Source organism: Scyliorhinus torazame, chromosome 30 (genome assembly GCF_047496885.1).
Source record: "Scyliorhinus torazame isolate Kashiwa2021f chromosome 30, sScyTor2.1, whole genome shotgun sequence".
Lineage (NCBI taxonomy): Eukaryota > Metazoa > Chordata > Chondrichthyes > Carcharhiniformes > Scyliorhinidae > Scyliorhinus > Scyliorhinus torazame.
The window spans coordinates 8,845,263-8,858,896 of NC_092736.1; the positions used below are offsets into that span (position 1 = coordinate 8,845,263).

Here is a 13,634-nt window from a genome sequence, read left to right on the forward strand (position 1 = left end):
CGCAGTGGGTAGCGTCTCTGCCTCTCAACCAGAAGCTGCAGGTTCGAGTCCTACGCCAAGACTTAACGGCCAAAGAAGGTGTGTTCATAACTCAGCCAAACAGTTGAGTGTGTCAACCTGCCAATCCTTCCAAACACGCCAACGCCTGGCGGTAAGAACGCCACGCTTGATGTGCGGTGGCGCCCCCTCAAGTTATAAGCCCTGGCGACAGGCTAGTGACCTGTTCCGGGAATTACTAGCTACGGAAATAGATGAAAGTTTGCCTTAGTTCACTATTGGGTGCGGAAAGAGAATTGGAATTAGCAAAATGCCCAGAGCCACATAGATTTGGCTCTGGACCACATGTGGGCCCAGAAATGGTCATGGGCTCACTTCATGGGCCCTTCCTGCCCCCTGCCCGACTTCACAGAATTGTCACGATGCAGAAGTAGGCCATTCAGCCCATCATGTCTGGACTTGCATAGTAACCTGCCTCCCGATCACGGAAACTCTTCGTATTAACAAGATCCACGCTTGGCCAACGCTGAAAACAGGGCAGTAACTCAAGACAAGCTCAGTCAGCTCAGAAAGGGGAAACCGAGACAGACTGGGGACAAAGGTTGCCAAAGATCTTTCACCCAAAGAGAACCTGAACCCCGACAATAGCTGGCTTCAATCCACCACCACCGTGGATAAACTAGTCTGGGATATCTAGTCCCTTCGAGCTCCCAAAGAAAATTCCAGATGGGCGGCATGGCGGCGCAGTGGTTAGCACTGCTGCCTCACAGCACCAACGACCCGGGTTCCATCCCAGCCCCGGGTCACTGTCCGTGCGGAGTTTGCACATTCTCCCCCTGTCTGCGTGGGTCTCACCCCCACAACCCAAAGATGTACAGGGTAGGTGGATTAGCCACGCTAAATTGCCCCTTAATTGGGAAAAATGAATTGGGTACTCTAAATTTATTTAAAAAAAGAAAATTCCAGGCATGGAAAAAGCACTGCCATCGTACAAAACTAAAGGCCCCATTTATTTATAACTAGTTGATGTTTGGATTTATATATTTTTTTAAACTTTTGAATTACAAAATAGAGCGCTGAGCAGGCCTTGTGTCTGATGTTCCTGAGTCAGTAGCCATCTTATTCAGTGGGAATCACTTTTCAGATAATAAGCTTCTTCATTGATTGTGTCCGTTAGTGACACTTAAGTAGTGGAGTTTAAAAAAATAAATGATTCCATTCCTAAAGTTAAAAAGCCAGCATGGACAGGGCAAGCCCTGAATCCATCCCATTGCTACCTCCAAACACGAATTCAAATTGAATCCAATTCATGGTCTCCACAAAAGAAACATACATGATTCAAGCTGTTAGAATTTTTTGAGGAGGTAACAAGGAAGTTAGACAAAGGAGAACCAGTGGATGTGATCTATTTAGATTTCCAGAAGGCCTTTGACAAAGTTCCGCATAGGAGGCTGTTAAATACATTAAGAGCTCATGGTGTTAAGGGTAAGATACTGGCATGGATAGAGGATTGGCTGACTGGAAGAGGGCAGAGAGTGTGGATAAAGGGGTCTTTTTCAGGATGGCAGCTGGTGACTGGTGGTGTGCCTCAGGGGTCAGTGTTGGGATAGTATTGAGGAAGAACTTGGACAGGCTAGGAGAGTGGGCAAAGAAGTGGCAGATGGAATACAGTGTGGAAAAGTGTGAGGTATGCACTTTAGTTGAAAGAATGGAGGCATAGACTAGGCATGGAAAAGGCTTAGGAAGGCACAGAAGCACAAAGGGACTTAGGAGTCCTTGCTCAGAATTCTCTCAAGGCTAATGTGCAGGTTCTGCCAGCAGTTAGGGAGACAAATGCAATATAACCATTCATGTCGAGAGGGCTAGAATAGTGATGTACTTCTGAGGCTGTATAAGGCTCTGGTCAGACCCCATTTGGAGTATTGTGAGCAGTTTTGGGCCCCGTATGTAAGGAAGGAAGTGCTGGCCTTGGAAAGGGTCCAGAGGAGGTTCACAAGAATGATCCCTGGAATGAAGAGCTTGTCATATAAGAACATAAGAACATAAGAACTAGGAGCAGGAGTAGGCCATCTGGCCCCTCGAGCCTGCTCCGCCATTCAATAAGATCATGGCTGATCTTTGTGGACTCAGCTCCACTCTCCGGCCCGTACACCATATCCCCGAATTCCTTTATTCTTTAGAAAGGTATCTATCTTTTTCTTAAAATAGTTCAAAGAAGGAGCCTCAACTGCTTCACTGGGCAAGGAATTCCAGAGATTCACAACCCTTTGGGTGAAGAAGTTCCTCCTAAACTTGGTCCTAAATCTACTTCCCCTTATTTTGAGGCTATGCCCCCTAGTTCTGTTTTCCCCGACCAGTGGAAACAACCTGCCCGCATCTATCCTATCTGTTCCCTTCATAATTTTATATGTTTCAATAAGATCCCCCCGCATCCTTCTAAACTCCAATGAGTACAGTCCCAGTCTACTCAACCTCTCGTCATAATCTAATCCCCTCAACTCTGGGATCAACCTAGTGAATCTCCTCTGCACTCCCTCCAGTGCCAATATGTCCTTTCTCAGGTAAGGAGACCAAAACTGAACACAATACTCCAGGTGTGGCCTCACCAACACCCTATACAATTGCAGCATAACCTCACTAGTCTTGAACTCCATCCCTCTAGCAATGAAAGACAAAACTCGATTAGCCTTCTTAATCACCTGTTGCACCTGCACACCAACTTTTTGCGACTCGTGCACCAGCTCACCCAGGTCCCTCTGCACAGCAGCATGTTTTAACATCTTACCGTTTAAATAATAATCCATTCTGCTGTTATTCCTCCCAAAATGGATAGCCTCACACTTGGCAACATTGAATTCCATCTGCCAGACCCTAGCCCATTCACCTAACCTATCCAAATCCTTCTGCAGACTTCCGGTATCCTCTGCACTTTTTGCTTTACCACTCATCTTAGTGTCGTCTGCAAACTTTGCCACATTGCACTTGGTCCCCAACTCCAAATCATCTATGTAAATTGTGAACAACTGCGGGCCCAACACTGATCCTTGAGGGACCCCACTAGTTACAGGTTGCCAACCAGAGAAACACCCATTTATCCCCTCTCTCTGCTTTCTGTTAGTTAACCAATCCTCTACCCATGCTACCACTTTACCCTCAATGCCATGTATCTTTAGTTTATGCAACAACCTTTTGTGTGGCACCTTGTCAAAAGCTTTCTGGAAATCCAGATATACCACATCCATTGGCTCCCCATTATGTACTGCACTGGTAACGTCCTCAAGAAATTCTACCAAATTAGTCAGACACGACCTACCCTTTATGAACCCATGCTGCGTCTGCCCAATGGGACAATTTCCCTCCAGGTGCCCCGCTATTTCCTCCTTAATGATAGATTCCAGCATTTTCCCTACAACCGAAGTTAAGCTTACCGGCCTATAATTACCCGCTTTCTGCCGACCTCCTTTTTTGAACAGTGGTGTCACGTTTGCTACTTTCCAATCCTCTGGGACCACCCCAGAGTCTAGTGAATTTTGATAAATTATCACTAGTGCGTTTACAATTTCCCTAGCCATCTCTTTTAACACTCTGGGATGCATCCCATCAGGGCCAGGAGACTTGTCTACCTTTAGCCCCATTAGCTTGCCCAATACTGCCTCCTTAGTGATTACAATCATCTCAAGGTCCTCACCTATCATATCTTTATTTCCATCAGTCACTGGCATGTTATTTGTGTCTTCCACTGTGAAGACTGACCCAAAAAACCTGTTCAGCTCCTCAGCCATTTCCCCGTCTCCTATTATTAAATCTCCCTTCTCATCTTCCAAAGGACCAATATTTACCTTAGCCACTCTTTTTTGTCTTATATATTTGTAGAAGCTTTTACTATCTGCTTTTATGTTCTGAGCCAGTTTACTTTCATAGTCTACCTTACTCTTCTTTATAGCTCTTTTAGTAGCTTTCTGTTGTCCCCTAAAGACTTCCCAGTCCTCTAGTCTCCCACTAATTTTTGCCACTTTGTATGTTTTTTCCTTCAATTTGATACTCCCCCTCACCTCCTTAGATATCCACGGTCGATTTTTCTCCTTTCTACCGTCTTTCTTTTTTGTCGGTATGAACCTTTCCTGAACACTGTGAAAGATCGCTCGGAAGGTTCTCCACTGTTCCTCAACTGCTTCACCATGAAGTCTTTGCTCCCAGTCTACCTTAGCTAGTTCTTCTCTCATCCCAATGTAATCGCCTTTGTTTAAGCACAAAACACAAGTGTTTGATTTTACCTTGTCATCTTCCAACTGTATTTTAAATTCCACAATATTGTGGTCGCTCCTTCCAAGAGGATCCCGAACTATGAGATCATTAATCAATCCTGCCTCATTACACAGGACCAAATCTAGGACCGCTTGTTCCCTTATAGGTTCCATTACATACTGTTCCAGGAAATTATCCCGGACACATTCTATAAACTCCTCCTCAAGGCTGCCTTTACCAACCTGGTTAAACCAATCGACATGCAGATTAAAATCTCCCATGATAATCGCTGTACCATTTCTACATGCATCCATTATTTCTTTGCTTATTGCCTGGCCTACCATCCTGTTACTATTTGGTGGCCTATAGACTACTCCTATCAGTGACCTTTTTGCCTTACCATTCCTGATTTCCACCCAAATTGATTCAACCTTGTCCTCCATAGCACCAATATCATCCCTTACTATTGCCCGGATGCCATCCTTAAACAACAAAGCTACACCACCGCCCTTACCGTCCATTCTATCCTTTTGTATAGTCTGGTACCCTTGGATATTTAACTCCCAGTCGTGACCATCTTTTAACCATGTTTCAGTAATGGCCACTAAATCATAGTCATTCACGATGATTTGCGCCATCAACTCATTCACCTTATTCCATATACTACGAGCATTCAGGTAAAGTTTTTGTTTTTGTTATGAATCCTAACACCTTGATCAGTAACTTTTCGCAAATTATTTTTCCTCTTATCCTTTCTCCGAATTTCCCTTGTCTTTGAACCCATATCTCTACATAATAACCTGTCACGTAACCTGCTGCCTTGCTCTCCATTAACAATTATACTGTCCATAGCTTTACCCTTCCCTTTCCCCCAACTTGCTAGTTTAAAGTCCTTGTGACCAACCTATTTATCCTATTCGCTAGAACACGGGTCCCAGAATGGTTCAGGTGAAGACCGTCCCAACGGTACAGGTCTCTCCAGCTCCAGTACTGATGCCAATGCCCCATGAAATGGAATCCCTCTTTCCCGCACCACTCCTTTAGCCACATGTTAACTTTCCTAATTTTCTCAACCCTATGCCAATTGGCACGTGGCTCGGGTAGTAATCCAGAGATTACTACCCGAGGAGGACCTGTTCTGTAATTTAGTCCCTAGTGTTTGATAATCCCCAAACAGGTCCTCTTTCCTACTCTTACCTATGTTGTTAGTCCCAACATGGACCACAACTACTGGATCCCCCCCTCCCTCTCCAAAATCCTTTCAAGCCAATCAGAGATGCCCCTCACCCTGGCACCGGGCAGGCAACATACCATGCGGGACTCACGATCTGGCTTACAAAGGATGCCATCAATCCCCCTAATTATAGAATCCCCTACAACTACCACTTGTCTTTTTGCTCCCCCCTCTTGAATGGCTTCCTATACCACGGTGCAGTGGTCAGTCAACGCATCCTCCCTACAGCCATCTTCCTCATCCACACAGGGAGCAAGTACCTCATACCTGTTGGACAAGGTCAAGGGCTGATGCTCCTCAACTCCTAAACTCAGGATCCCCCTACCTGCCTCCCTTGCAGTCACACCACTCGGTCCCTGACCACTGTCCGAATTAACAGAACGTATTCTACCGGGTGTGACTGCCTCCTGAAACAAAGCGTCCAGGTAATGTTCCCCCTCCCTGATGTGCCGCAGTGTGTGCAGCTCGGTCTCCAGCTCATCAATTCTGAGCCGAAGTTCCTCGAGCAGCCAACACTTGCTGCAGGTGTGGTCACTGACGGTCTCAATGGGATCCACCAGTTCCATCATCATACAGCAACAGCACATCACCTGTCCAGCCATATTCAACGAGTTAATTAATTTAAATAATTTTTTTTTTTTTAATAGAACCTCAAGGATAAACCCGAACACCAACAAAACACAGCTCTCTCTCGCCACTCACCCGAACTCAGTCACTCACCTAAACTCAGATGCACTCTGTTCCAATCAGCACTCCTTGACTAAAGTGAATTTTGTACCCTGCCTCATTTCCAATGAGCCTATAGGCCCGTTCCAGGAAGTGAAGTCTCCAACTGCCACTCGACCTATAAACTAAGCACTTTTACATATGCACTCACCTCTCCCAGCAACCCTGCAGCCTGTGGCCTGCTCCAGGAACTGAAGTCTCTTTTAAATATGCACTCACCTCTCCCAGCAACCCTGCAGCCTGTGGCCTGCTCCAGGAACTGAAGTCTCTTTTAAATATGCACTCACCTCTCCCAGCAACCCTGCAGCCTGTGGCCTGCTCCAGGAACTGAAGTCTCTTTTAAATATGCACTCACCTCTCCCAGCAACCCTGCGGCCTGTGGCCTGCTCCAGGAACTGAAGTCTCTTCTAAATATGCACTCACCTCTCCCAGCAACCCTGCAGCCTGTGGCCTGCTCGAGGAACTGAAGTCTCTTTTAAATATGCACTCACCTCTCCCAGCAACCCTGCGGCCTGTGGCCTGCTCCAGGAATTGAAGTATGAGGAGCGGTTGAAGACTCTGGGTCTGTACTTTGGAGTTCAGAAGGTTTGGGGCGGGGGGGGGGGATCTTATTGAAAATTACAGGACACTGCGAGGCCTGGATAGAGTGGACGTGGAGAGGATGTTTTCACTAGTAGGGAAAACCAGAGGACACAATCTCAGACTAAAGGGATTAAAACAGAGATGAGGACAAATTTCTTCAGCCAGAGGATGGTGAATCTGTGGAAGACTTTGCCGCAGAAGGCTGTGGAGGCCAAATCACTGAGTGTCTTTAAGACAGAGATAGATAGGTTCTTGATTAATAAGGGGATCAGGGGTTATGGGGAGGAGGCAGGAGAATGGTGATGAGAAACCATGGTCGAATGGCGGAACAGACTCGATGGACCGAGTGGCCTAATTCTGCTCCTATGTCTAATGGTCTTAAGATGACAAGGAAAGGGATTGCGGGCAGCACGGTGGCACAGTGGTTAGCACTGCTGCCTCACGGCGCCGAGGTCCCAGGTTCGATCCCGGCTCTGGGTCACTGTCCGTGTGGAGTTTGCACATTCTCCCCGTGTCTGCGTGGGTTTCGCCCCCACAACCCAAAGATGTGCAGGGTAGGTGGATTGGCCACGCTAAATTGCCCCTTAATTGGAAAAAATTAATTGGGTACTCTAAATTTATTTTAAAAAAGGAAAGGGATTGCACCTCATCTTGTGCTAGAAGCAAAGAGGTGAGTTTATACCCAAATGTTTAATTAAAGGAGCTTTGCTCATTACACTAGTTTATCCAGTTTATCCAGTCTGCTTCCTCACAATAACCAACCCCATTGTAGTGGGATTAACAGTTACTCAGTAACCAGTTTGGCACTAAACCTTTGTGCAGAAATACCAAATGATGGATACGAAAGGAAACAGAAATGAGAGTATGGCACGTTGTAAATTTTCTGTGACATTGGGGCTGATGTGGATTGTTGGGGAGAGGTGTGAGCTTTAACTGCAACGTGGGAAAAATGTTCCACTTGTTCAGCATGAATGTCGTTTACTTGATGAGCACTAACTGCGTCAAGAATTAAGCAAATATTTATTAAAGATAGGAGAGATTGAGTGCAAACCTAAATCTCACCCTCAAGTCACGGAAGGCGGTATGTAATTCTTCTCCTACATGAGACCGGAGGGATGGCTCTGATGAATGCTCCTCTCTGATTCTTCACGGGCCTTTGCCAGAGCCTTTGACTCGCTGATTCAAATTGCAAACCAGCAGAGAGCTGGAAGTTTACTGGAGTCAGCGAGTCAACATTTCCCAGAAGGACTTTCAAGTAGCATTGAGCAAATGTTAACATCTGCATAAATATACCAGGAATACATTATAGAACCGTAGGACCATAGAATCTCTACAGTGCAGAAGGAGGCCATTCAGCCCATCGAGTCTGCACCGACCCTCTGAAAGAGAAATCTACCTAGGCCCACTCCTTCAACCTATCCCCGTAACCCCACCTAACCTGCGTACTCCTGGACACTAAGGGCCAATCCACCTAAACCGCACATCTTTGGACTTTAACGAGGGAAGTAACAAAATTACACTTTGAAGACAACGCTGAGAACAAACAGAAATTTTATTACATAGACACAGAATTTACAGTGCAGAAGGAGGCCATTCAGCCCATTGAGTCTGCACCAGCCCTTGGAAAGAGCACTCCATACCTCCACATTATCCCCTATCCCCTAACCCAGTAAGCCCACCTAACCTTTTTGGACACTAAGGACAATTTATCATGGCCAATCCACCCAACCTGCGTATCTTTGGACTGTGGGAGGAAACCGGAGCACCCGGAGGAAACCCACGCACACACGGGGAGAACGTGCAGACTCCGCACAGACAGTGACCCAAGCCGGAATCGAACCTGGGACCCTGGAGCTGTGAAGCAACTGTGCTAACTACTGTGCTACCGCGCTGCCTTCGAAGAACAGATTAAACGTAAAGATGAGGTCTGCCACTAACTACATTCAGAGAGACATCATGGATGACCCCAGAGGTCCAAAGGTTCCCACTCTCCTTTGAGACAGTCAGAATGTTACGATGAGCATTGGACTGACCCCTCTGATAGGAAGGTCAGTAATCAGAGGACACAATTGAAAGAAAATTAACAACCAGAGGGGAAGGTGGGGAGATTTAGTTTTGACATACTGTAAATGTAAATCGCTTATTGTCACAAGTAGGCTTCAAACGAAGTTACTGTGAAAAGCCCCTAGTCACCACATTCCGCCGCCTGTTCGGGGAGGCTGTTACGGGAATTGAACCGTGCTGCTAGCCTGCCTTGGTCTGCTTTCAAAGCCAACGATTTAGCCCTGTGCTAAACAGCCCCAAACTGGGATGATAAGATTATTACACACATAAAATGTAACTCTTTTAGGAATGCAGTGCCTCGAGAGGTCGGTGGAAGCAGATTCAACAGGAACTTTCCAAAAGGGAAAGTGCTTGAAAAGGGAATATTTATGGGGGAATGGGAAAAGAACAAATTGGATAGCTTTGACAAAGAGCCCAAAATGGTCCCCCTTTCATATTGTAAGATTCTATGGACGGAGAAAGAAAACACAATCTGCCAGGTGTTCCCTCTCTGTTCAGTTAACTTTCACCAGAATGCATCGATCAGAACTTGTCTGCTTGCCTGGCAGTCACATCCCCTGCAAATAATACCTGGGTCGCGATTCTCCGACCCCCCGCCGGGTCGGAGAATCGCCAGGGGCTGTCGTGAATCTCGCCCCCGCCGTGTCCTGAATTCTCCGCTACCAGAGAATCGGCGGGGGTGGGAATCGCGCCGCGCCGGTCGGCGGCCTCCCCCCGGCGATTCTCCGGCCCGCGATGGGCCAAAGACCCGCCGCTGTCAACCCTTGCCAGCCGGCGTGGATTGAACCACCTACCTTAACGGCGGGAGCAGACGGCGCGGGCGGGCTCCGGGGTCCTGGGTGGGGCGCGGGGCGATCTGGCCCCGGGGGGGGTGCCCCCACGGTGGCCTGGCCCGTGATGGGGGCCCACCGATCGGCGGGCGGGCCTGTACCGTGGGGGCACTCTTTTTCTTCCGCCTTCGCCATGGTCTCCACCACGGCGGAGGCGGAAGAGACCCCCTCCACTGCGCATGCGCGGGGATGCCGTGAGCGGCCGCTGACGCTCCCGTGCATGCGTCGCCCGGTGAAGACCTTTCGGCGCCGGCTGGCATGGCGCCAAAGGCCTTTCCCGCCAGCCGGCGGGGCGGAAATCACTCCGGCGCGGGCCTAGCCCCTCAAGGTAAGGGCTTGACCCCTCTCCGCACCTTTGGAGTGGCCCGACGCCGGAGTGGTTCCCGCCACTCCGTTACGCCGGATTCCCCCGTCCAGCCGGGTAGGGGAGAATCCCAGCCCTGGCCAGTATTGCACATCAACTTTGGCTCCTGAGGTTATCTTTATTCACAGAATATGGGCATCTCTGGCTCAGTCAGCATTTGTTGCCCATCCCTAATTGCCCTTGAGAAGGTGGTAGTGAGCTGCCTTCTTGAATTGTTGCAATCCATATAGTGTCGGTACACCTGCAATGCTGTTAGGGAGGTTGCCCCAGGATTTTGACGCAGCGGCAGTGAAGGAACGAACGATATCTTTCCAAGTCCGGATGGGGAGTGACTTGGAGGGGAATCTCCAGGTGGTGGGGTTCCCCATGTGTCTGCTGCCCCAGTCCTTCTATGTTGCAGAGGTCATGGTTTTGAAAGGCGCCATCTAAGGAGACTTGGTGAGTTTCGACAGTGCATCTTGTAGATGGTACACACGGCTGCCACTGTGTGTCGGTGGTGGAGGTGGATGGGGTGCCAATCAAGTGGGCTGCTTTGTCCTGGATGGTGCTAAGTTTAAGTGTTGTTGGAGTTGCACTCATCCAGGCAAGTGGAAAGTATTCCATCATCTTCTGACTTGTGCCTTGTGGTTGTGGACAGACTTTGGGGAATCAGGAGGTGAGTCACTCTCCACAGAACTTCCAGCCTCTGCTCTGCTCTTGTGATTGGATTGGATTGGATCACAGTATTGATATGGCTGGTCCAGTTTAGTTTCTTGTCAATGATAACCACCCAGCGATTTTGGAAGATCCAATTCAAGAGCGGACTATACAGTCAATGGAAGAGTCCTGGGGAAAATTGATGTACGGAGAGATCTGGGAGTTCAGGTCCATTGCACCCTGAAGGTGGCAACGCAGGTCGATAGAGTTGTCAAGAATGCATACGGCATGCTTGCCTTCATCGGACGGGGTACTGAGTACAAGAGTCGGCAAGTCATGTTACAGTTGTATAGGACTTTGGTTAGGCCACATTTGGAATACTGCGTGCAGTTCTGGTCGCCACATTAGCAGAAGGATGTGGATGCTTTAGAGAGGGTGCAGAGGAGGTTCACCAGGATGTTGCCTGGTATGGAGGGTGCTAGCTATGAAGAAAGGTTGAGTAGATTAGGATTGTTTTCGATGGCAAGATGGAGGTTAAGGGGGGACCTGATTGAGGTCTACAAAATTGTGAGAGGTATGGACAGGGTGGATAGCAACAAGCTTTTTCCAAAAGTGGGGGTGTCATTTACAAGGGGTCACGATTTCAAGGTGAGAGAGGGAAAGTTTAAGGGAGATGTGCGTGGAAAGTTTTTTACGCAGAGGGTGGTGGGTGCCTGGAACGCTTTGCCAGCGGAGGTGGTAGAGGCGGGCACGATAGCATCATTCAAGATGCATCTAGACAGATATATGAACGGGCGGGGAACAGAGGGAAGTAGATCCTTGGAAAATAGGCAACAGGTTTAGATAAAGGATCTGGATCAGTGCAGGCTGGGAGGGCCGAAGGGCCTGTTCCTGTGCTGTAATTTTTCTTTGTTCTTCTTTGTTCATGTTGATAGTGAGGGATTCAGTGATGGTAATATCACTGAATTTCAACGGACAATGGTTAGGTTCTCTCTTGGTGGAGAATGATTGAGAATTGGTATGGCACCTGTAAGCTGATGCGGGCCTTTATTCCCCCTGACAGGATATGACCTTTGAAGAAGCCTTTAAACAGTAATTACAGCTGAAGTAGAGGGAGACTTTCCTTAGGCAGTGGAATACGAAAGAGTGAGATTAAAGAGAGGTGCACAAAAGCTGAACGAGACACTGTGTATAAAAGAAAATTACTGCACATCGGAAACAAGAATAGAGAGTGCTGGGAAAACTCAGCAGGTCTGGCAGCATCTGTAGGGAGAGAGAAACAGAGTTAAGGTTTCGAGTCCCTATGACTCCTCTTCAGAGATGAAGAGAAGGAGCACTGCGGTGGAACAGCTGGAACTGAGTAGGAGGTCAGTGATTGGTGGGAACTGGGAGAGATTGCAACAGAAATGTAGCAAAGGGTAGCAACAAGTGGCAGATAGGGCGGCAAGATGATGCAAGGTGCTGCCTCACACCGCCGAGGACCCGGGTTTGATCCCAACCCTGGGTCACTGTCCATGTGAGGTTTGCACATTCTCCCCGTATCTGCCTGGATTTCACCCCACAACCCAAAGATGTGCAGGTGAGGTGGACTGGCCACGCTAAGTTGCCCCTTAATTGGAAAAAAAAGAATTGGGTACTCTAAAAAAAAATTTCGAAAGAAGAACAAGTGACAGATGGCCCAGTGGGGGAGAGAGGGGTTTTGCGTTGAGACAAAATATGTTTGGAATATATTTTTTAAGGTGGAGGAGGAAGAAGAACCAGCTGTTCCATCCTATCTTACACAGCGTATAATCCATCACATTGCTCCCTCTCTTCAGCTCTGAAGAAGAATCATTGTGGACTCAAAACATTAACTCTGTTTTCTCTCCCTACGGATGCTGCCAGACATTTTCTAACACTCTCCGTCCTTGATACAATCTGTGGCCTTGTTTTGCATGACGTGAAATATAAAAAAATGTAAGTGAAACTGGGATAGTTTGGGGGTGGGGGGGGGGGGTGGGCTGCTCCATGTGGGACTAAGGAACCTGATGTAACTGTCTCTAAGTATATAAAAGTGTATTGGATGTCTTGTCTTCCAGGTGACCGAAGATTGGAAATACGTGGCCATGGTGGTAGATCGCCTATTCCTCTGGATGTTTATTGTGGTTTGCGTTCTGGGGACAGTCGGATTGTTTCTACAACCGTTTTGCCAGTCACAGTATCACTGATGGATCGCTGCTGGTGGACACAAACCCAGGGCTTTTTAAACATGGAATGCCCTGTGCGAGAAAGGTGAATGGTCCAAAAATGATGTACAGGCTTCATCTGTCCTCCAAAAAGCCCTCCCTTTATCGGCAACATGCCTGTACTATATCAAGAGGCAATATTATATGAATTGTAGCATACCTTTGCCTTAATTATCAACTTTTATTAAATACGCAAGGCTTTGATTTGATACAAGATACTTTTGAATTTAACTTTGTAATTTTTTCCCCAATTTTTGACAGCTGCATTGTTCGAAATAAACTCTAACACTGTAAAAAGGTTTGTGATTCTCTTTGTGTCGAACTTCAAGAAGAAAGAGCTTCCAGTCCCTTCACGTTACAAAGTTCTTTGACTGTAATGACTTTTTTAAAAAGAAGGGTAGACAATTCAGACAAATGGAACAGCAATTTGTAAGCAGCATTTAGCCACTCTTGGCAGTATGTTTAAAAAGGGCATGCATTTATATCTTGCCTTTCATGACCAGCCAATACAGTTCATTTTCAAGCGCAGTCACTGTTGGAAACATAGCAGTCAAATTGCACACAGCAAGATCCCGCTAACTGCAATGGGCTATGTTATCAGGTTAGCTGTTTTCTTTTAGTGAAATTGGTCAGGACACCGTGGAAACAGCCCTGTTCTTATTCAAAATAGTGTCACAGGAACTTTTTTTGATTTTGCCAATTTAGTGTGGCCAACCCACCTACCCTGCACA

General features: G+C 47.4%; 1 protein-coding gene across 1 annotated transcript in view; it reads left to right on the plus strand.

The window, feature by feature from the left end:
• LOC140404353 (neuronal acetylcholine receptor subunit beta-4-like) overlaps nucleotides 1–13,200 on the plus strand; it is a 28,178-nt gene extending 14,978 nt beyond the window's left edge. The window contains exon 6 of the mRNA XM_072492767.1: nucleotides 12,757–13,200. Coding sequence (XP_072348868.1) covers nucleotides 12,757–12,885 — 129 coding nt within the window. The 3' untranslated portion in view covers nucleotides 12,886–13,200. The remainder of the gene's footprint in view (nucleotides 1–12,756) is intronic.
• Nucleotides 13,201–13,634: the final 434 nt, after the last annotated feature.